General features: G+C 43.0%; 1 protein-coding gene across 17 annotated transcripts in view; it reads left to right on the top strand.

Annotated features, from left to right (window-relative positions):
• Positions 1–265: 265 nt before the first annotated feature.
• Positions 266–23551, top strand: part of RBFOX2 (RNA binding fox-1 homolog 2) — a 287551-nt gene continuing 264265 nt past the window's right edge. For all 17 annotated transcript variants that reach the window (XM_078339469.1, XM_078339486.1, XM_078339474.1 and 14 more), the window contains exon 1: positions 266–527. In XM_078339469.1, the coding sequence (XP_078195595.1) occupies positions 342–527 (186 nt within the window). In that variant the 5' untranslated portion in view covers positions 266–341. The remainder of the gene's footprint in view (positions 528–23551) is intronic.

Genomic DNA, 23551 nt, shown 5'->3' with positions numbered 1-23551 from the left:
GGGCGAGCTCCGGTAGTGCGAGAGGCGGGGCCGCGCGGCGGGCCGGGCCGGGTGTCGCGTGTGCGTGCGAGGGCGCGAGCGAGTGCCCATCGCGACCCGCCAGTGGCCCCCCGCCGACTAGCCGGCGGGCGGGCGGCCGGGCTAGCGAGCCGCCAGGCAAGGAGCGGCGAGCGCGAGCCACAGAGGGGCGCGGAGTCCGCCCGCGCGCACGCACGCACGCACGCACGCGGGGGGCGGGGGCAGGCGCGCGCCCGCCTGTCGCGACAGTCGGGGCCGAGGCCCAGGGGGAGGTGGCCTGTCGCGGGTCGCCCGGCTCCCGGAGGCGAAGGGGGCGCGGGCGGATGGCGGAGGGCGCCCAGCCGCAGCAGCCGCCTCAGCTAGGGCCCGGCGGTGCCGCCCGGGGCATGAAGCGGGAGTCGGAGCTGGAGCTGCCGGTGCCCGGAGCGGGAGGAGACGGAGCCGAGCCCGGCCTGAGCAAGCGGCCTCGCACTGAGGAGGCGGCGACCGACGGCGGTGGCGGGATGCAGGTGACCGCGCGGGACGAGGCGCCCAGTTATCGCGGGGGTGCGGAGTGGGGCCGTGAGGGGCGGCCCCGGGCTCCCCGGCTTGGAGAGAGGGAGGGCCTCCAGGGGTCCTGGGTTGGAGGTGGAATCGGGGGCCGGTCGGGGCCTGGTTGGAAGGTGGGGCGAGGTCGGGCTAGGAACGAAGGTTGCAGGAGGATCCCGGTGTGTGCCCGCGGGTCCTGATTCCTGAGCGGCGAGGAGGCGCGACGAGTGGACAGGTTTTTTGGGGAAATCAAACATGCTTGAGATGGATTCCATTTCTTCAAATCCTTCCTTACTGCCTTTGCGTGGAGTGGAAGCTGGGAAATCCTGGGTCTTCTGGACTGAGTCGAGGAAAAGGGGACCTGGTGGGGAACCTCCCAAGAAGAGGGAGTACCTTTTGGCAGCCCTGGGCGCGCGCTGGGATGGGTAAGGGAAGTGGCATTTGAAGGAGAGGAGTGAAAAGCAAGAAAACTCGAGAGAGCCCTAAGGGGATGTGGCTGGGATTGTGGGTTAGGTCACACAGTGTGTGTGAGAAGTACAAGGAGTTTGGTAGTGTTGTGGGAACACGGTGGTGCTCAGTCTCATTAACTTTGTGGAGCATACTAATGAGTCTGAAGGGAGACACCAGACATGTCCCTCCTGTACTTTGCCAACTGGATCCTCCATCGCCCGGACACAAAATAGCTCTTTAATGTCCTGGGTAATAAAAAAAAATATAGGGCTGTTAGAAGACTGGATTCTCAATTGTGGATTCAAAGATAAAGCTGGTTAATTTGGGTAGGGAATGGGAAAGGTATTGATCATCTGAGCCGACTTTATAGTTTTGAGGAAAAGCTTGAAATCTTTGTAGGTTGTAGGGTTTGGTCTCTGTTGAGAAAATACTGCGATGAAATGGTGAGGCTCACCTATCAGCAATTGCGCAGACATGTACCTAGTTCTCTCAGTCATAGGATGTTTGAGATAGGACTTGACAACATCTTTTCCAGGGGTTCTTAACCTGGACAGACTTGGAAGGTTCTTAGGATAGTTGATGTTCACTTTTCGGTGGAGGAGAGTCGATAGATTTTCTCGGGAGGGGATTCCAGTCCCAGCTTGTTTTAACCACCTTATTTTATAGATGGGGAATCAGAAGTCCAGAGAAGATGAGTGGCTTGGGTAAAGCCGCCCAGTTAGCTGATAGTAAAAGGAGAACTAGAAGCCTGGTCTTCTAATTCCTATTCCTGTGCTCTCTCCATTACACCACTCTTGGAAATCTCTGCAGTGCTAAAAGACTTCCTGTGCTCTGCTCCCTGCTTTTCAAGCCTCTGCCTGACTTCCTGTGTTAGAGAGGGAGCTGTATTTAAGCCTAGCGTATTTGTTGTGTGCTTCTTGGTCTCCTCTGTAGAGTTTACCCTGTCACTTCTGTTGGTTTGGGTAAACACCTCTTGGTGTTTGTTTTTGAATTCTTTTGTTTTGTTTGCCTGCTTTTATTTTCCATTAGAACTGTCAGGCAGAGGGACTGTGAGAAGTGAAAGCTCAGGACCATGGAAAAAGAGACAGCAATGAGGGAGACTTGAGGTGAGGTGACCTAACTATTGGTTGGTAAGAAGGGAAGACTGGATGTAGGTGCTGGTGAGCAGGTTCTCCTGGGTGTGCATATATATTTTTATCTATGTCTGTATGTATTCATTTATCATTTGTTTCAATCATAGTTAATACTGAGACCCCCCTCCCCACATCCCTTTCCCTCCTTTACTCCTGGGGCCTGTTATCTGCTGCCTTCACACTGGCTAAAGAGAGTCATATTTGGAAATGGAGCAGTGTGTAGGGACTTCGTGCGGGTATGCAGAGGAAAGAGTGGATTAGGTCCTTGGGGTACAAATAGGCAACTGAGATCTGTCCCTCCTCTGAGAATCCTTTTTTCACTCTGTATATTTGTGGGTGTTCTTTATTTTCTTTCTCTACATTCCACCCCCCCTTTTTTTTTATTGGGACAGAGTTTTGCTTTTGTTGCCCAGGCTGGAGTGCAATGGCACGATCTCAGCTCACTGCATCCTCCACCTCTGGGTTTAAGTGATTCTCCTGCTTCAGCCTCCCAAGTAGCTGGGATTACAGGTGTATTTTTTGTATTTTTAGTAGAGACAGTGTTTCACTAGGTTGGCCAGGCTGGTCTCGAACTCCTGACCTCAGGTGATCCACCTGCCTCGGCCTCCAAAAGTGATGGAATTACAGGGGTGAACCACTGCACCCGGCCTTCTGTACATTCTCATTGTAGTTTCATTCCCCTATGTCATATAAGTATTCAAATCATCATTAATTTAGCCCTTGCCTTCAACTAGCTGAATGGGTCTGGAGAAATCTCTCATTTTGGGGCCTCTTGTTTTCCTTATTTGTAAAATAAACTATATGTACAGATGATTTCTAAGTTACCTTCCGAAAGATGTAAGTCAGTTCACTGTCCTTAAGGTACATGCAATCTGTGTTAGGAGACAAATGGGTGAAAGGTTTGTTTAAAGAAGTGTGCATTTTTAAGGAAGTTTGAGTATTAAATGAATATATTTAATGTTTATTCATTGAGCTAACATTTACTGAGCAGCTGCTACATGCCAGGCACTGTTTAACCCTAAGAGATATGATAGTGAACGATAACAACAAAACCCCCCGCTCTCGTGGAACTCATTGAATGGGAAGAGACATCTAATAAATCAGCACCTATAGTTGTGTGGTGATAAGGGCTGAAAAGAAAAATAGAGCAGGGAAAGGGAGAGAATGAAGATGAAGACCTCTCTGATAGATGGCTTATGAATGAAGTGCGGGAATGGGCCATTCAGTTGCTTTTGGAAAGAGGGTTCAGGTAGAAGGAGATGAGGGTACAGAGGCATTGAGAAAGAAGATTGCTTTGTTTGAGAACAGGAGACCAGTGTATTAATAGCTGGAGCAGAATGAGCAGGGGCAGGGAGTCTTAGGAGATGATATCAGCGGTGTAGAAATACCTATAGGCCCTATGTAAATACACACTTGAAAAATCGTAGTGTAGGGCCAGGCTTGGTGGCTCAGCCCTGTAATCCCAGCACTTTGGGAGGCTGAGGCAGATGGATCACAGAGTGTGAGACCAGCCTGACTAACTTGGTGAAATCCCGTCTCCACTAAAAATACAAAAATTAGCCAGGTGTGGTGGCATGTGCCTGTAATCCCCGCTGCTCAGGAGACTGAGTCAGGAGAATCACTTGAACTCAGGAGGCGGAGGTTGCAGTGAGCCAGGATCGTGCCACTGGACTCCAGCCTGGGTGACAGAGCGAGACTCCGTCTCAAACAAACAAAACTCTTAGTGTATCCAGTGTTTTGGGTATGTGGTTTGTCTTAAAATACATGTTTTTCTTTCTTTCTTTCTTTTTTTTTTTTTTTTGAGATGGAGTCTCACTGTTACCCAGGCTGGAGTGCAGTGCCGCGATCTCAGCTCACTGCAACCTCCGCCTCCTGGGTTCAAGCAATTCTTGTGTCTCAGCCTCCTGAGTAGCTGGGATTACAGGTGTGCGCTACCACACCCTGCTAATTTTTGTGTTTATAGTAGAGACGAGGTTTCACCATGTTGGCCAGGCTGGTGTCGAACTCCTGACCTCAGGTGATTTGCCCACTTTGGCATCCCAAAGTGCTGAGATTATAGGCATGAGCCACGGCGCCCGGCCTGTTTTCTTAACACCTTTTCTAGCTCCTTCTGTGAAGCCTTCCCTGACAGCTTAGTTCACCGCGTTCAGATCCTACTCTTGCCTCCTGCTATATTAATCCTTAATTGTGTGTCAAAACAATTGTTTTGTTATTCTTGTTTCACTACTAAGATTGTAAGCTTCTGAAAGATAGAAACTATGTGTCCTTTGTATTTATCCTTTGTAATACCTAACAGTTTTGGGTAAGTGGTAAGTGCTCAATGCCTGTAAAATTGAAATTGAAATTTACCTTTTACAAATCGCTAAGGGTTAAAAAAAATTATGAAATTCCAGAGTGAGAGTATCATCACAGAATTTTTCAGACCCTTTGAATGTCAAAAGATTAACCCCGTTTTTATAGAATAGAGTCATTTACGGGAGTCATTCCCAAGGCTGCTTACCAAATGGAGCTGTAGTGCTGAGCTTCAGATTCCAAAGGTGAACCTGTTAAGTTCTAGCACTAAGCTTTTGGAGTAAATCATCACTTCCCAGAATGGAGTTTAGGAAACTCCGGAGAGTCTGTGATGCTGTTATTATAATTGTTACACTCAGAAGGAACCCTGGGAGAAAGAGAGGAAGGGTCAATGCTTTCAAGGGCAGTATATAGAATCTTGATGTGAGTGGAAGAGGAGTCAGTGCAGCCCTGGAAATAGTATAGAAATAGAGAAACCTAAACCACAGAGTAGGAGAGAAGTGACAAACTCAACTGGAAAGTTGATGGACAGTTTGAGAAATGTAGTTAAAGAGAGTACTTAGAAATACGGTACTCAAGCTTGGGGGGAAGTGAATTGAGTTACATGTAAATTAGAGCTACGTTTCACTTTAAGTCTAGTATGTATGACATTGAGGCTGGATGAAGCGTACTGGGGGAATGAATTCTTTTGGTCAGCTTTTCTAGTGAACAATTTGATTAACGAAAATTTTATTTTTCTGCGGTTTTCTAAGAGTTTAGCTGCTGCATAAGGTAAGGTACACCTTATTATAGCTTTCAGCAAAATTCTTTATGTCAGTGAATTGTTGATATGGTATAATTATTATGTGGCTGAGTAACCGCTTCTCACCATAGAGTCATAAATCCAGTTTAGCCAAGTAGTTCAGCAGTTACTCCTGTTAGCAGCCGATTCTAGTAGCAGGATGACTTTGTCTCAGGTTTCAGGGAAGGGGTTCCAGATAGCCTGGAGTTGCTTTGTAGATGCTGTATTTATTGAAGTAGTTTATCTTTCCATTTGCTCATTTATGGCTTATTTCCTCATAGGCGGATATCTCTTTGTACCTTCATTTGGGTATTTGGTGCTGAAACTAAGCCTGGTGCTACATTTGAGAAGAGTTATAAAAATAATGTGCTTTTTTTTTCCTTTACAAGTAATTTTGTATATTTCACTGAAATTACTGAATTTTTCATCTCTCCCTGTCCTAGTCTCCTTGGGCTGCCACAGCAAAATACTATGGACTGGCTGGCTTAAACAACAGATGTTTATTTCTTGCAGTTCTGGAGGCTGGGAAGTCCTATCAAGGTGCCAGCAGATTTTGTGTCTAGTGAGGACCCACCTCTTGGTGTGTGGATAGCTGCCTTCTTGCTGTGAGCTCACATGGTCTTTCCTCAATGTGTGCTCTCGAGGAGGGAGAGTCAGTGGTCTCTTCCCCTTCTTATAAGGGCACTGATTTTGTCACATGGGTCCCACCCTCATGACCCAATCTAAACCTAATTCTAGAGGCCTCACCTCCAAATGCCATTACATTGCAGTTAGGGCTTCAACATAGGAAATTTGGAGGGACACAGACATTAAACCCATAACACTTTCAGAGTGGTCATATTGTAGATGGAGAAACTGAGGCACAGTCATGTAAAAATTGTTGTTTTTTTCCTCAGGTCTCTCAAGAAGTCTGCAAATGTAAAACTGGAAATGTATTTGAGAAGGAGAAAGTCAGGTTTGATTTCAAAATAGGATTATTCTTCAGGGTGACTCGAGATTTAGCCTGAATTGAATTTGTCTCCCAACTCCTTCCCATTTTCTAGCTACCGTCGTTTTTTTTCACTATCACACTGACATGTGAATACAACAGAAGCTAACTAGAAATTTAACTTTCGTTTTGTTATAAAGCAGACTGGTGCAGACAGGCCTCAAGATTATAGGACTGTGGAGAAATTCAGTTCTACTACTTGGTATAAACAAAAACGTCACTAGTGAATCTCTAGTTTAACATCTCTCAGGCCTTCAGTTTCATGTCAGGCTTTAATTGTAGAAAAAGACAGTCATTTTAGTAAGCAGATTTCTTTAAATTTTTGTTGATATACATTTGTTGTAAAGCATAGAAAACATCTTTATTCTGGGGCAAATGTGCACTTCCTTCAAAGACAGGAGGGAAGAACCACAGACATGATTGGAAGGAAATGGCAGTAATTGGAGCATGAGCAGACAGATGGAGTGAGGGATGGATGGTGAGTGCATTTGGTGTTTTAGGTGGCCCCTAGGAGTATTGAGTTTCTTATTCTTCCCTATCACCCCAATACAAGCAGGCAACTTGCATGGCTAAGGTTTCATTATCTAATCCATCACAGATCAGCTTGAATAAACCCATTGGCTGATGCTGATCTAGTTAGGAAAGTAGTGCAAAGCTGCTTGAGCCAGGATTGGGACAAATCGGATCAGAACTGCCATGTGAATCCTGGATGCATTTCTGTAATTTGGGTGGGCAAAGTAGTTAGGGAAGTCATTTTTACTCAAGAGAATGAGCAGTCAGCCATGAGTTTTTTCATGTTGTCTTAGGGACTCTTGAGGGGAAAGTGTGTGGAGGATTTGATACATTTCTCTAGAGTATAGCCAGATTGATTGATCATTTGAGTGTGAACATGTTTTGGTCACTGATGCTCAGAAGTGACCTTTTAGTAGCATTTGGAGATACCCGTTATTTATTTATTTAAAATAGAAATGTGGTTTCACTATACTAGCCAGGCTGGTCTTGAACTCCTGACCTTGTGATCCACACACCTCGGCCTCCCAAAGTGCTGGGATTACAGGTGTGAGAGCCACTGCGCCTGGCTTTTTTTGTTTTTTAATTGTGATTGTTTAATTGTGACTTTTGTGAGTGATCCCTTAATCTGCGACCATAGCGGATGTGTCCCTTCTTTGTTTTAAAAGGGGAGATATTTTTGTTGCCAAACTTAATATGTAATTATATTTGTTATCCATGTATACTTGAAATATGATGTAGTAAAGAAACACCTGTTAGAGTTTCTCATATTGGGATTTGAATCCTGGCTTCTCCGCTTACCAAATGAATGACCTATTCAGCATCTCTGAGCTCCTGCTCACTCGTCTGTGAACTGGGAGAATTAACATACACTCTTATAAACTGCTATGATGAATAACTGAGATTCTTTAAAGTGCACTACATGTTTATTTCTTCCTTTTCTTATATCCTGCTATGCAGCACTCACTAAGTTCTTGCTTACTGTTTAATCTGTGTGGAGTGGTTAACATGCTTCGGATTGATGAAGTGCCAGAGTTGGGAACTACTGGAGATGAGCATGTGTTAAAGGAGAAGTCTCATTTGCTCATCATCCCTGGTGGAGGAGCGGACTGAATCTGTTCATTGTGGTCTCTCTTGTCAGAGGAAGGGCAGACCATTCTTTGCTAAGGAGTAAAAGGACTGCTGCAGTATCACAGTATCTACATTGGGGACCTAGGTTTCCCAGAACCCGTGGGATATCTGCTGGGAGGGTTGGTGACAGATTCACTGGCTGTTTTAGTGGTATGTGGAATGCAGGAACAGTGAAAATGCTGTGTTTCAAATTTTATAGGTTTTGGTAAGTATGCTGGTTCAAAAGTGGCACTTTCTGTTCTCATTTTGTCTATGGAAATTGAGCTGGGATGCCTTTGTGTTGTTTTCTTGTTGTCTCTTTTCAGTCTCTTCAAACCCACTCTCCAGACTAACACAGTGATCTGTCTAAAAGAGCCAATCTGGCCGGGCGCAATGGCTCATGCCTGTAATCCCAGCACTTTGGGAGGCCGAGGTGGGCAGATGACTTGAGTTCAGAAGTTTGAGACCAGCCTGGCCAGCATGGTGAAACTCTGCCTTTACTAAAAATATAAAAATTAGCTGGGTGTGGTGGTGCATGCTTGTAATCCCAGTTATTTTGGGAGGCTGAGTCAGGAAAATTGCTTGAACCCAGGAGACGGAGGTTGCAGTGAGTGGAGATCGTGCCACTGCACTCCATCCTGGATGACAGAGCAAGACTCTGTCTCAAAAATAAAACAAAACAGCCAATTTGTTACTCCTCACTTAAAGAGTATTGTCTGTTCTCTTGTTTGGGCTGATTTCTGCATTAACTTTCAAGCTCCATCTCTTTGTACACTCCAAGTCCACGTCCAGGGGCTTATAGTTTTGTGAGCAAATCGTGCCCCCCAGGTTAATGAATACTTCTGTGCTTTTGTTTCTTTTCCTTCTACCCAAAGTTCCTGCTTCATCTCTTCTATCCCACATTCGGAAGGCTCCATTTTCAATAATGCATTTGGATATTGATTCCTCCTGGATGCCTTTTGTGACTACTCTCTTGTCTCTCACTCTCCTGCTGTCTTCCAAAACATCATGTCCATAGTTCTGTTAAAGGACTTTTTAGATTAATACTTGATTGAATGTTTACCCCGCCACACTTACCCAGACGGGAAGACCCTTAGGAATCTGTAGGATTTAGCACCATGCCTAGGCCCCTTCACTAAGTAGTGAAGAAACTGTCCATTTTTGTTAAATTGAAGTTTGTCTTCCTGCTTCTCAGTTGGGGCCTGCAGATGGCTTTAATTGTTTATCCAGATTTTCCCTGGGGGGGTCTGGCCCTTGGTCTGCTTTCCATCCCCTGTGAAGACTGCATGTTGTGTGATACGTGAATGTTACCTGATCTTCTCATTGATATCAGGGTTAAAGGTGAGAGAGGTGTCTCTGAAAACAGAAGCTGGAGGAGAATTTAACTGCTGAATGTGTTGGGTAGGCATGGCAACCTGATACTTAGTTTCCTGTGTTCAGATACTAATTGAGTGCACGTGTATATGTATGAAAAGCTCCTTTGTGATAGTGTGGTTAAGGAGAAAAGAGGAGCAACACAAGTGAGAGGGGCAATTACAGCCAACCTGTTTCAGTTCATTGGAGCAGGCTGTTGATTTCCTTTTTTGCAGTAGTAGTTCGCATATATTACCACTGTTTGGGGTGAGAACGATTTGATCAGCTAGGGACTTTAACCTTTCCCTTCTCAACCAGTGAATTTTGTCAGATGCTGTAACTTGTTTTTTGTTTTGTTTTTGTTTTTTTGAGACGGAGTCTCACCCTGTCGCCCAGGCTGGAATACAATGGTATGATCCCCGCTCACTGCAACCTCCGCCTCTCCTGGGTTCAAACGATTCTTCTGCCTCAGCCTCCTGAGTAGTTTCGATTACAGGCATGTGCCACCATGCCCAGCTCATTTTTGTATTATTATTATTATTATTATTTTTTTTTTTTGAGATGGAGTTTCGCTCTTATTACCCAGTCTGGAGTGCAATGGTGCGACTTCGGCTCACCGCAACCTCCGCCTCCTGGGTTCAAGCAATTCTCCTGCCTCAGCTTCCCGAGTAGCTGGGATTACAGGCATGCACCACCATGCCCAGCTAATTTTTTATATTTTTAGTAGAGATGGGGTTTCACCATGTTGACCAGGATGGTCTCGATCTCTTGACCTCGTGATCCACCCACCTCGGCCTCCCAATGTGCTGGGATTACAGGCTTGAGCCACCATACCCAGCCTCATTTTTGTATTTTTAGTAGAGACAGGGTTTCACCATGTTGGCCAGGCTGGTCATGAACTCCTGACCTCGTGATCTGCCTGCCTCCCAAAGTGCTGGGATCACGCCCAGCCCTGTAGCTTGTTTTCATGGATCTGGGGAAAATACCAAGCGGAGACACTTCACAATACATGGTATTTTTCACATCACTCATATTGGATGTGTTTGAAAATAAGGAGGAAGTTTGGTATTGTTCTTTTAAATCTCAGTTTTGGAGATAGATTTATAGAAGTATTTTGTAAGAATTCTCTCTGGCCCTAGTTCTCCCCTGCTACTTTACTTTCAGCTTCTGGTTTAGGGTCCTGGATAATCCGTGTCTGTTCTAGCCAGTTTAGTAGGGGCCTCTTTAGCTGTAAATGATTATACTTTATAGTGCCTCTGGCATTTTTTTATTCTAAATGAATAAAGGTGATTCCGAGAAGGGAATGAGAGACAGCAGCCTATAATATATCACTTTCTTTGCACTTACATGGCAGCTAGAAATTTCTGCCAGAAATTCAAGGCACAGGACACGTGATAAATACCACTGATGAAGTAGATGACATTCTTGAATTGTCAAATGATAATGATTGAATAACTGCTTAAAAGCCTATTTTCCCAAGGGTGGAAAACAGCTTTTGAAGTTTAGACTTCCACATGGGTGTGTTCAACAATAAGACTTGGGTTGTTTTAGGGACGTAGGTTGCCAGATAACACCTTGCTATGTGGGATTTTTCCCATGTATAGGCTGGTTCCTTGGTTTCTCCTTTGTTGAAGAAGAGAGATTTTGCACCGGGTATTGGATATTTTATTCCAGGCGTGTGGTTTTTGAGGAGACATACTGTTTGTTTATTTTTTCTGGCTTCATTGATTTTTTTCAGATTCTAATTGGAAATACCACAAGCAAAGCATGATTTATCATGAGGGATGGGTGGTGTGGCTGTGGGACTGTCCTAGCTCTGGGGATTGGGGTGGAGGCAGAAGCTACACTGGTAAAACTAGGGGAGCTACAGACAGGGCCTGGAGAGACTGGAGGTGTCCAAATGTGGCCTGCAGCTATTGCTTGAGTTTAATACTTTTGGACAGAGGCTCATGGGAATTTCTTTCAGTTTATTTATTTATTTATTTTTGAGAATCTTTTCCCTGTACCAATTGGCAGTTTGAAGGAGTGGGCATTAATTGCCGTCAGCCAGAATGGTTTTCAAAGCAGATCTATATGGATTTTATTAGGGGTTATTTTCAGGGCTATGTGGCTTGTTCTGAGACAGGAGGATTTTGCTTCCATTTTCCTGGAAGTTGTTGGGACTTCGGGATGGGCCTGCTCTATTTATCTTGGGCCATTAGGCGAGTGGAAAAGCAGCTGCATAGTTAGCCCTGTTGCATGGAGTTTAGTTTCATAGTTCACCCTCTCTTGGGGATTTTTATACAGTCATACAGCCTAAAATTTGTTTTCCCCCCGTTTCTTTTTTTTCCCTTCTTCAGTTCAGTGGTCCACAGAAATTCTTGGGAGGGTGGGTAATAATTTGAGCTGGAGGGCAGGAATTGTAGATTTTTTTTAGGCCCACTTCTCCCCCACCTCTCATTCAACTTCTCCATATTCAGCTTCTCCCTCATCTGCAAAAGCATCTGCAAATGAGGTCGCTATCGTCTAGTCAGACTGGCCTGTCCCTGAATTCATCTGAATATGTGGCTTTGACAGCTTTCACCTGCTGTTCCTTAGTTTCTAGGGGATGAGGTAGTAGGATTGTGTGATTTCAGAGTGAAAACTGGCAAAATTGAAAGATGTTTTGTGGTGATTCTCAACATCCACAAAGCTTAACTCGTTGGTTTGCACCTCATACAAGCTTCCAGGAACATGGTTACCGTTAGTGGCTGGCACAGTGGGTTTGAGGCTTTGTTGGAACTTCAGGAAGTCTCCCCTTTGGCAAAGCCTACAGGGAGTTGATAGTACTTGTTCTGAAAATCTGAGCCTGGTCTTATGCTATGCACACATTGTTTAAAAGAATGCAGAGTACTATTATACAGCTATTGCTTAAGCAGGCCATTTCATATACTTCTGTATTTGTTACATACTTACGTAAGATTTTACTGTATGTTTTGTGTTATATTTGAACTTGAAGTCATAGTCTTACTCATGACTCTTATTAAGCTGATAGTAAATTGGCAAATTTTGATATCATCCAAGACTTTGAGGTAATGCCGGTTATATTCAAAAGGTCTATATTTGGGTTTAGAAACTAATTTTTCTGTTAGCTAGCTCCTCTCCATTCCCAGGTGCTGTTCACTACTTACTATAGACCTCTTCTGTTTCTCTACTTTGTTAAAAGTCTTTAGTTGCTTGTTGTGATACTGAATAGATCTTTTTGCTGCAGCATTTTAGCTTTGAGCTGGCTGTGTTGTACAGTGTTGGAGATCAGTTGGTTAACGTTGGCATTTCTTACCTTCAGACTTAAGCATTAAAGTGTGTTAAGTGCATGTAGCAGCCCTTCAGAAAGGTGCTCATCAGGGACTCTTAGTGATTTTTGTCAGCTGTATAAAAATGCTGTGATTGATAGATAACCTGTTATCTGTGTGTGCATGCACCATTTTCTTTTATGCTTACTCTGCATTTCTCTCTCTAGGAGTAGTTTGTTTTTCAATCCTGGGGAGCCTATTTTAAGAAATCCCTTATTTGACTTTCTTGAGTTTGATGTATGTATCATTTATCCATTCTGGATTTTAGCTTTACTATGAATTATTTTTTGCAGTTTTAGAGGCAAATGGTAAATACTTTGGTTTAGCAGTATCCCAGAGCTTAAACCTAAAAAATTTGATTCAGCATTCTAAGATAGGAAATTATTTAATTTTAGCTGTATTGTATTTTTAATTTTAGCTCTTTGAGAAATAATAATAGGTATCATCCTGCCCTTGCCCCAGCCCCCTACTAAAAAAAGTTACATAACTTTGGACATTAGAATTAAACATATTTTTAAAAAAACCTATCACACTATACTTTTCATAAGCAGATGCTGTGATGCTGAGATACTGTGTAGCATTTTCCAAACTGACTTTTCCAAACCAGGATTTACACCCAAGTTCCCTACCTATAAGTTAACTCCCAACTCTTAAATTCATGAATACATATGTGGTGAAATGTCTCACTCTCATTTCTGCTTCCTACCTGTCCCGATCCCCTTTACCAAACAAGTAACCACTATTATTAGTTTGTTATCCCTCCTCCTCTCTCTTTAACACAAACAGTAGCATACGCTATATACTCTTTTTTGCTCCTTGCTTTTTTCTATTTACTGTATCAGAGGCTAATCTTTCAAATGCAATAGGGTCTATTAAAGTTTTCATTTGTGTGTGTGTGTGTGTGTGTGTGTGTGTGTGTGTGTGTGTTGCTTAGTGAAAGTTTTACCACTCTGAGATTTTTTTTTTTTTTTTGAGACAGAGTTTCGCTCTTGTTACCCAGGCTGGAGTGCAGTGGCGTGATCTCGGCTCACTGCAGCCTCCGCCTACTGGGTTCAAGCATTCTCCTGCCTCAGCCTCCCGAGTAGCTGGGACTACAGGTGCGCACCACCATGCCCAGCTAATTTTTGTATTTTTAGTAGAGACGGGGTTTCATCTTGTTAACCAGGATGGTCTCGATCTCTTGACCTCGTGATCCACCCGTCTCGGCCTCCCAAAGTGCTGGGATTATAGGCGTGAGCCACCACGCCCGGCCCACTCTGAGATTTTAAAAAGTAGAAAGGACCTGCAGACAGACAAACCTGAGTTGATGTACCAGCATTTCCACTTCACAGCTGTGGGATCTTCCTTAAGTTACTTAGCCTATCTAAGCCTCAGCTTTCTTTGTAAAATATGTTATAGGGTTAATGTAAGAATTAAAAGGAGGTACTGTATGTAATGTGCTTAGTTTAGGGCCTGACACATAGTAGGTATTCTATTATATAATAGCCATTTTTATTATTATGACTCAGTCCTATTTTCTTATTCTTGTCCCCAAGTGCTTTTTGAATTCTTCTTAAAGGTAGGAGCATTTTTTTTTTCTTTTGGAGGGTCTCACTGCACTCAGTCTGGAGTGCAGTGGTGCTATCATAGTTCACTGCAACCTTGAACTCCTAAGCTCAAGCAGTCCTTTATCTCACCCTCCCAAGTAGCTGAGAGCATGGGCATATGCCACCATACCCAGCTAAGGGAAAATCTCTTAATTTTTGTAGCCTTGTGCCTAGGATATGGTATAATAAGAACTGAGTAAATGTTTGTTGAAAAACAAACATTTTATACAATCTATTTTAAAAAATCTTCTTAATAATTTGTGTTGCTTTTTCTATAGTCATCCTCCAGATTTGAAGCATGGTGACTAAAATTGCACTTGATACTTTTATGTTGTTAATTGCCGGGCACGGTGGCTCACGCCTGTAATCCCAACACTTTGGGAGGCCAAGGCAGGCAGATCACGAGGCCAAGAGATCAAGATCATCCTGGCAAACATGGTGAAATCCCGTCTGTACTAAAAACACGAAAATTAGCTGAGTGTGATGGCACATGCCTGTAATCCCAACTACTTGGGAGGCTGAGGCAGGAGAATAGCTTGAACCGGGGAGGCAGATTGCAGTGATCCAAGATTGAGCCACAGCACTCCAGCCTGGTAACAGAGTGAGACTCCATCTCAAAAAAAAAATGTATTTTATTATTTTTAAGAGATATTCTCATTCGGTCAGTCACTCAGGCTAGAGTGCAGTAGGATCATAGCTTAGTTGCAGCCTTGAACTCCTCAAGTGATTCTCCCACCTTAGCCTTCTGAGTAGCTGCACCCAGCTTCCATGTTACACTTTATAAAATGCATTTTACAGTTTATAAAATGCTTTCGTGCAGGCCCTTGTTTATTCTCTACAACCCTGAAAGATAGGTGATGATTCTTCCCGTGTTTCAGCTAAAATATACCTCGTTAAACCTTAAGACTGGGATGTGGCAAAGCTGATGCTCTTACGCAGCTCTTGAGGCTCTTTATCCAGTGCCTTTTCATGATGATCAAGACTGAAACAGTATGACTGATGAAGAATGGAGCGAATAGGGACTTCATTGGTTTGGCATGCCAAATGTTTAATATGGAAAACATTTTACCTGTTACCTGGCAGCTGATACATGTAGAACTGGGATAATTTGTTGTGGTATTCATGATAATTTGTGGTTGTTTGTTGGTTTTTTTTTTTTAACCTCAAAGTTATTCCATTTCTAATTTTATTGTTAGTTGAACAATAGATCGACAACAGATCAATAGATTGATAATTGTAGGTAGTAGAAAATAACAGAGCTGTCTCTTTGTCTCTGTACAGGGGAGCTTCTTCCTTCTGTCTTCTCTCTTTACTTTTTTTTTTTGAGACGGAGTTTCGCTGGAGTGCAGTGGCGCAATCTCAGCTCACCGCAACCTCTGCCTCCTGGGTTCAGGCAATTCTCCTGCCTCAGCCTCCTGAGTAGCTGGGATTACAGGCACGTGCCACCATGCCCAGCTAATTTTTTGTATTTTTAGTAGAGACGGGGTTTCACCTTGTTGTCCAGGATGGTCTCGATCTCTTGACCTCATGATCCACCCGCCTCGGCCTCCCAAAGTGCTGGGATTACAGGCGTGAGCCACTGTGCCTGGCCCTACTGATTTTTTTTTTTTTAGACGGAGTTTCGCTCTTGTTACCCAGGCTGGAGTGCAATGGCGCGGTTTCTCTCTTTACTTCTTGCCCATTAAACTCTCCACTCTTTAAAACCAAAAAAAAAAATCAGAGCTGAAGGCATCCAGAAATTATCTGGACCAGCCCTCTGTGTTAGTCATGGAAAATAGTCAGTGTACTCATTTTTATGGACAACATATCTCAGGCTGAGAGAGAATGATAGCAAACAGTAAATTCAAACTTTGGCTTTAAGGCTCAGTAGAACCTTTCATTTCTTAGTCTTATTTCTTGGTATGATTTTTCTGAGAGTTTCTTGTATGGAGTATTTTCTTATTCTTCCTTTTACATTTTCTTAATGCATATATATTCACATGGTTAATGATTCCAAATATGCAAAAGGTAGAAGAGCCAAAAATCTCTGCTTTCTCCTAGCTGCCCATTTTATTTTTTTGAAAGTAACTAGTATCATTCATTATGTGTGTATTCTTCTAGAGATAGTGCCTACATAATACGTTTTTTTTTTTTGAGATGGAGTTTTGCTCTTTTCACCCAGGCTGGAGAGCAGTGGCGCAATCCTGGCTCACCGCAACCTCCGCCTCCTGGGTTCAGGCAATTCTCCTGCCTCAGCCTCCTGAGTAGCTGGGATTACAGGCACGCACCACCATGCCCAGCTAATTTTTTGTATTTTTAGTAGAGACGGGGTTTCACCATGTTGACCAGAACGATCTCGATCTCTTGACCTCGTGATCCACCCGCCTCGGCCTCCCAAAGGGCTGGGATTACAGGCTTGAGCCACCACGCCCGGCCCGTAATACGTTTTTAAAAAACTTCATTGATAGTATTAGTATGCCTACTATTTTGCACTTTGCTTTGCTTTTCTATTTGAAAATCATTTCATATCAGTTTTTAGATTTGTTTTCTATTCATTAGCTTTCTGGACTGTTAGTACAGGACCTCATACAGTGTGATTCTGCATTTTAATGGAATCATGAAATCACAGGATGGGAGACCTAATCTACATCTCTATTCTTTCACATGAATACCCTACAAATACCTGATGGTGATAACCTTTTAGAGATGTCTGAGTGAAAGATTGATATCCTCATCTCTCCATGTGCCCCAGTCAGCTGTCCCTGGTCTTTTTGCACTGGTAGAGCACATTATGGGCGAGATATTGTATATGTCATTGAGTTAGTAATTATACTCAGCATCTGCCGTGAGTCATTGTACATGGAATCTAACTGCAGTGTGATTTTTATTCATGATGACATCTTGTATACCAGATGTTTCCCAGATGCCTGGGTTTATCCTGATTGAATGCCACTGATATCAAGATGCTGTTCAGTGAACCAAGTTTTGTGTTGAATTGTGAGAAAGGAAGGTTTAGTTTCCAGTAGGTGTTCCCATCTCAGCAGCCATAATTGCTGCAGGCTACCCTTAACCCCTTGTCTGTGGAAAGTCCTAGGATTGAGTGAATGCTCTTTTTCCCTGGGCTGTGGCCTCTCCATGACTCAGAATTGATGGGAAGTAAGTAGATTTGGTTCAACAAATAGAGAATATAAACACACACATATGTGTGTGTATACTGAACAGTAATTGGATTCTGATTCAGATGTAGAATTGATGTCAGGCGCAGGCTTGACTGTAGTTCAGTTAACCTTTATAGACTTCTACATTTAAAAATATGAAATAAATTTGCTTTTTAGAGTTGGCTTCTGCAATAGCCCTTTTTCTTCATGAAAATATAGAAGAGGTATTGTTTTAGCTGTTTAGAGAATGAGAATGAGGCCAGTGGGGTTGTGTCTCACTCTCTAGGTGAATGTTGACCTCTACTCATTTCTGATCTCACCATACAGTCTTGGTGGTCCCAAGGCTGTGCAGTAGATGAATTAGGCCCGCTCAGTCTCTGTGGCCCAAGTCACACAGGTTGGTGTTCCTTCCCCAAGTAGTGAATGGAAGCAGGCAGGGCACCAGATGCTGTGTTGTTTCCCCTATTGCTTTTTCCTTCACACCCGGTATAAGGTTTCTAGGCATTTGTGCAACTTGATAGCAGAAAGCGCCTGTCCTAGCAGTCCAGAGATGGGTTGGCAGGTGGCTCGGGTTACTCCTGTATTCTTGATAAGAGCCATCGATCTGGGCTGGTGGCTGCTGAGGGATGGGAGCTATACTGCCTGCATTTCGCCCAGCAGGAATGATGTGGGTCTCAGTAGTGTTTTAGGACTCCAAGAATGAAACCAAGGCAATTTGGGAGGTCTGGCCAGCATCTCTAGGGCAGCAGCACACACTGAGATGTAGATTTTACCTTAGAAGAGAAGGGTTTTAGGGAATGGTGGCACACGGGAGTGAAAGAAGTACCAGCATAGGAAGGGCAAAGTGTGGACCTGAGAAATGGAAATGGTGTTTTCTTACCCCACCTGGCAACCTAAAACCCAGTTGAAGAATTTATCGAGTCTTACATTGCTAGGCATGGTGACTTAAATTTGCTGGGGACAGTGGATATGTACATAGATAATTTTAATACACTGTGATCATTGCTTGGATGGAAGTATTCACAATATATGTGGAAGTGTAGTGGCAGGTGGTTCTGTGGTAACATATACTCTGTGAATACCTCTGTCTGAGAAGTTATCTTTTTTTTTTTTTTTTTTTGAGACGGAGTTTCGCTCTTGTTACCCAGGCTGGAGTGCAATGGCGTGATCTCGGCTCACTGCAACCTCCGCCTCCTGGGTTCAGGCAATTCTCCTGCCTCAGCCTCCTGAGTAGCTGGGATTACAGGCACGCGCCACCATGCCCAGCTAATTTTTTGTATTTTTTAGTAGAGACGGGGTTTCACCATGTCGACCAGGATGGTCTCGATCTCTTGACCTCGTGATCCACCCGCCTCGGCCTCCCAAAGTGCTGGGATTACAGGCTTGAGCCACCGCGCCCAGCCCCGAGAAGTTATCTTTAATATTTTAATACAGTACACTGTATTAGCATACACTGTATTAAAGCACACTGTATTAAAATATTGGGTCATGAAGGCCCTTTCTGTCTGGGTACAGTGGCTTGTGCCTATAATCCCAGCACTTTGGGAGGTCAAAGTGGATGGGTCACTTGAGCCCAGGAGTGCGAGACTAGTCTGGGCAACATGGTGAAACCCTGCCTCTACAAAAAAACAAAAACAAAAACAAAAAAACAACTTGGGTATAGTGGTGTGTGCCGTTAGTCCCAGCTACTTGGTAGGCCAAGGTGGGAGGACCGCTTGAGCAGATGCTGCAGTGAGCCATGATTGCACCACTGTACTCCAAGCTGGGCAACAGAGCGAAACCTTGTCTCCAAAAAAAAGGAAGGCCCTTTCTGGTAGCAGAAGTTCTGTCTCTAATCTTACTTAGCTGTGTGTCCTTTAGGCAAGTTACTTAATCCCTCTGTGCTTGGTTTTTTATTTGTAAAATGTAGATAATAAATGAGGTTGTTGTATTAAATGAGTCATCACAGTTTTGTGTGTTATCTGTTGTTACGGTGGTTGTTACAGCACAAAGAACAGGCACCAGAGACCATGGCAAACACAGGATGACTGGAGGGCTGCAGAGTTCAGTGTTTATTGTATTCACGGAAAGACTTTTAGTGTTAACTGTGCTGGGTACATACAGAAGCAAATGGTGAGACGTTAACTGTGTGACTGTAAAATATATGATGAGAGTCAATGTTTTTGAAACTGTATAAAAAGAACATTGATGTGAGAAGTTTCAGTGTCCTGTGGCAGTTTCAGAGAAGGAATCTTCCTTCCTTCCTCCCTTTCTCCCTTCCTCCCTTCCTCCCTTCCTCCCTTCCTTCCTTCCTTCCCTCCTTCCCTCCTTCCTTCCCCCCTTCCCCTCTTCTCCCTTTCCCCCCTTTCCCCCTTCCCCCTTCCCCCCTTCAGCTTTCTTGGCATTTTGAAGATAGATTGTGTATTTTACTTTAAGGTAGGACAATACTTAACTATTTCAGACAGGTATGAATCTTTCCTTGTTTTTTTTTCTTTGAGGTAGTGTTTCACTCTGTGGCCCAGGCTGGAGTGCCGTGGTCTAATCTCACTGCCCCCTCCTCCTCCCAGGTTCTAGTGATTCTCGTGCCTCAGCCTCCTGAGTAGCTGGGATTGCAGATGTGTGCCACCATGCCCACCTATTTTTTTCTATTTTTAGTAGAGATGGGGCTTCATTGTGTTACCCAGGCTGGTCTTGAACTCCTGGCCTCAAGTGATCCACCTGCCGAAGTGCTGAGATAACAAGCATGAACCACTGCTCTCGGCCCCTATTTTTTGTTAAACCTGTAGGAGAAACCATTTTAGATCAGAATCAATCCATTCATCCATCCTTTCTTCCTTCTCTCTGTTCGTTTTTCTCTAAAAGGGAAAAAGTGCTAACATTTTAAACACTTTCGTTATTTATATTAAATGTAATCCTCTCTTACAGTGTAAGAGCCCTTGCCCTTCTTTTGCTTGGAGACAAAATTTTATTTAACAAAATTTGAATGTTTACTACACGTTAAGCACTACTAGAGGCTGGGGTTAGTTACAGAGTTAATGGAGTGTTCTTAGGAAACTTGAGTTTTAGGAGAGGTTTATAGAACAGCTGTAAAATTAGAATAAAAATTTGATAACAGTGTATTGATAAGGGTGTAAGTAGAGAAACAGGAACTCAGATTGCTTGTAGTGGTGAAAAGTCACATAACTTCCATGAAGAGCTATTTATCAATGTCTATTAAAATGTAAAATGCGCATACTTGTTGACTCAACAGTTCCACTTCTAGGAATTTATCCAACAGATACTCTTGCATCTGTGTGTAAGAATATGCATTATAGCATTATTTGAAATCGTAGAAGGTTGAAGAAACAAACATGCTCTTTGACAGGAAATCTGCTAACTAAAATAAGGTACCGGTGATTGGATTATCCTGCCACTTCAGGAACATATCCTTAAAAGGGTAGGTGTAGTAGTATAGTCTTTGTTCATTAAGGAAAAAAAAGAGAAAACAGAAAAGAACAAAGAAAATCTGTATTTGGTTATGTTGTATACATAGAGTTGTGCTCACTTCCAGCAGACAATCTTATTTTCTGTTTCTCATCTGTCTGCATCCTCCAAGAAACTTTCCCTCTGTTTGGAACCACAGGTTCAGTGCCTCATGAAAACAACTTGAAACTTATGTTTTGTTTTATTATATTTGAGTTTACATGAAGCACTTTCTACCATGCGGGCATTTTGCTCTTCATATCATGGAATGCTGTAACACCATTGTTTTGTCCATTAGAGGCTTTCAAAAATTTTATCAACATTTAAGTGCTTAGTTTCTACAGTATACTAGGGCTAGCAGCAGGTAGGCAGGTGATATTATTTTCACATATCCTACATATTTGCACCTTTTGGTTGCTCATTCTGTTAATTAAGGAGAGAATTTCTCCTTTGAAGCTGAAATGTTTTATGCTTTAAATCCACTCAAAGACAAATTATTCTGGAAAGCTTGAGCTAAACCTGGTCAGATGCTTCTGTGTTATGAGAGAGGGATTGAAATAAACTCTTTCAGCTAAAAATAATTTTGCTCACAAGTTACCAAAAATGGCCGACTAGAAATGCTTTTTAAGATACTTGTCTAAGCTACCATAAGCTAAAGGTCAAGAAAAAAGTTTAGAACACATTATGGGAACCGATTGGCTGTATTTTGCTAAAGTCTTTGCCAAACCTCCTATTCTGTAATTACCTCATGAGTCAAAAGCTGTTGAAAGTGGTATGCTTTAGATTCCGTGGGGACCTAGAGAATCTTTGAGTGGAACACATATGCTGCCTATCTCTTCTGACAATGAATTTGTACCTCTGGAAGGCTCTAGGTTTAGGTGAAAATTGGACACTTAATTCTAAAGCTGTTATACAATTGCCTATGCCAATTCATTATTTAAAATCCTTATCTTCTGTTGCAGAGCAATTTTTGATCTCGGAATATTTGTCAGACCCTACAAAGTGCCAAGTGATGGGTGTTTAGCATGTGGAATTGTCGTCAGTGTTCTGTCATTTTGTGAAGTTACTTCTTTGCATCTCACTGAATTGTAGAATTAAGAATCACTCACATTTGTGAGCAGCACCTTCTATTTGCAGTGTGATCATTTATCATCGGAGTTTATATTTTATACTTTCTTCTGGACCCTCAGTATGCTTTAAAGATTATCCAGAGGATTCCTTTGCAGCAGCAGTGTATGCCACTGATTGGTGGTCGTAGCCTTGAGAAACTAGAGAGGCATGTTGACTTTCCTTAAGGTTGCTTAGTATTGTAGAATAAAATCCTGAATTAGGATGAAATTCAGAGAGAGTTGTTTTTCCCTGTAAACATTCTTTCGAATACAGCCAGAATTAAGCCAGGATGTGTTTTCTTCCTAATTTTAACACCTATTTATTGAGCATCTAATGTGTATGGGGTTATGAGAAGAGAAGTAGAATGGGCTTATGTGAGAGGAACTCAACCTTTTTTTTTAACTTTTTTAACTCAATTCTCCAGTTAGAGAATGGGAGTCTGCAGGCAGAGGTGGTATTGACCCTTTGAGGAGAGAGAGAAGTTTTAGAAGTAGCTGCTATTCCTGTGTAATAAGGATTTGTCAAGAAGTGGGATGAAAGGATTGCTAAGTCTCAGTGAAGTGCCAGCTGGGATTGAGTTGATCCTGATAGTTTCTTAATTTTTTTTTTTTTTTGAGACAGAGTTTTGCTCTTGTTGCCTGGGCTGGAGTGCAATGGCGTGATCTTGGCTCACTGCAACCTCTACCACTCAAGTTAAAGTGATTCTCCTGCCTCAGCCTCCTAAGTAGCTGGGATTATAGGCTCTTGCCACCCATGCCCAGCTAATTTTTATAGTTTTAGTAGAGACCGGGTTTCACTGTATTGGCCAGGCTGGTCTCAAACTCCTGATGTCAGGTGATCCACCTGTCTCCACCTTACAGGCGTGAGCCACTGCACCTGGCTGTTTTTTAACTCTATCACAGACAGTACTCAGAAGTCCGTGAGTGTAGCTGAGTGCACATTACCTAGGGCCAAGTATCGGTAAACTGGGTTGAACCGGTTCAGGTGGAATAAGGGGGTGGGAGAATACAAAGGACAGGAGAAGCTTTCCATATGAGTTTGAGATCTTGACGTTAGAAGAGTTTGGGGTAGCAGTGAAGTGTAAGGATCCAATGGATGAGTTTGGTTTAGGTAGAGCCCCCTGGAAATAAGTAGGTTGAAGAACTTGGAGTCTAGCTTTTGAGAGTGTTGTCACCTTGAGTGTTGAAATGATCTGGGTCTAAGCACTGAAATCACCGGGCAAATCGAGAGAAAGTCATGGAGCCTGGGGAAGTGGAAAGAATGAGGTGTAAGTGGTTAACTCAGTGACTCTCAACTGGGGGCAATTTTGTCCCCCCAGTGGACATTGGCAATTTCTGGAGACATTTTTGAGTTTTATAATCGTGGAGGACTCACTGGCATCAGGAGGGTGGAAGCCAGGGATGTTATTTTAACACCCTCAGATGCACAAGGCAGTCCCCTACAATAAAGAATTATCTGGCACAAAATGTCAGTAATGCCGAGGTTGAGAAACTCTGCAGTATCTTTAAAAGAGCAATTGTTAAGTAAAGGGAATGGTTGTTGCATGTGACTGTTTCTCTCCCCTTCTACTCTGCTTTGTAGAGCTCTCCACATCCATTTGTTCTTTCATTTAGTGACCGTTTATGGAGCTCCATTTATGTGCAAAGGTACCATGCTAGATAATCATTAGGAGTGTTAAATTAATTAGGCATCACCTCTTTCTTAAAGTTTATTTTTCTTTTTTTCCCCCTTAGTGATCCTTGTTCTGATTAAAGTTTATTTTTAACTGTGAATTAATATGCAAGTATATTCTTAGAAATAAAA

Source organism: Callithrix jacchus, chromosome 1 (assembly GCF_049354715.1).
Source record: "Callithrix jacchus isolate 240 chromosome 1, calJac240_pri, whole genome shotgun sequence".
Classification (NCBI taxonomy): Eukaryota; Metazoa; Chordata; class Mammalia; order Primates; family Cebidae; genus Callithrix; species Callithrix jacchus.
Note: the sequence above shows the minus strand (reverse complement) of the source record. Positions and strands in the feature narration are given on the sequence as shown.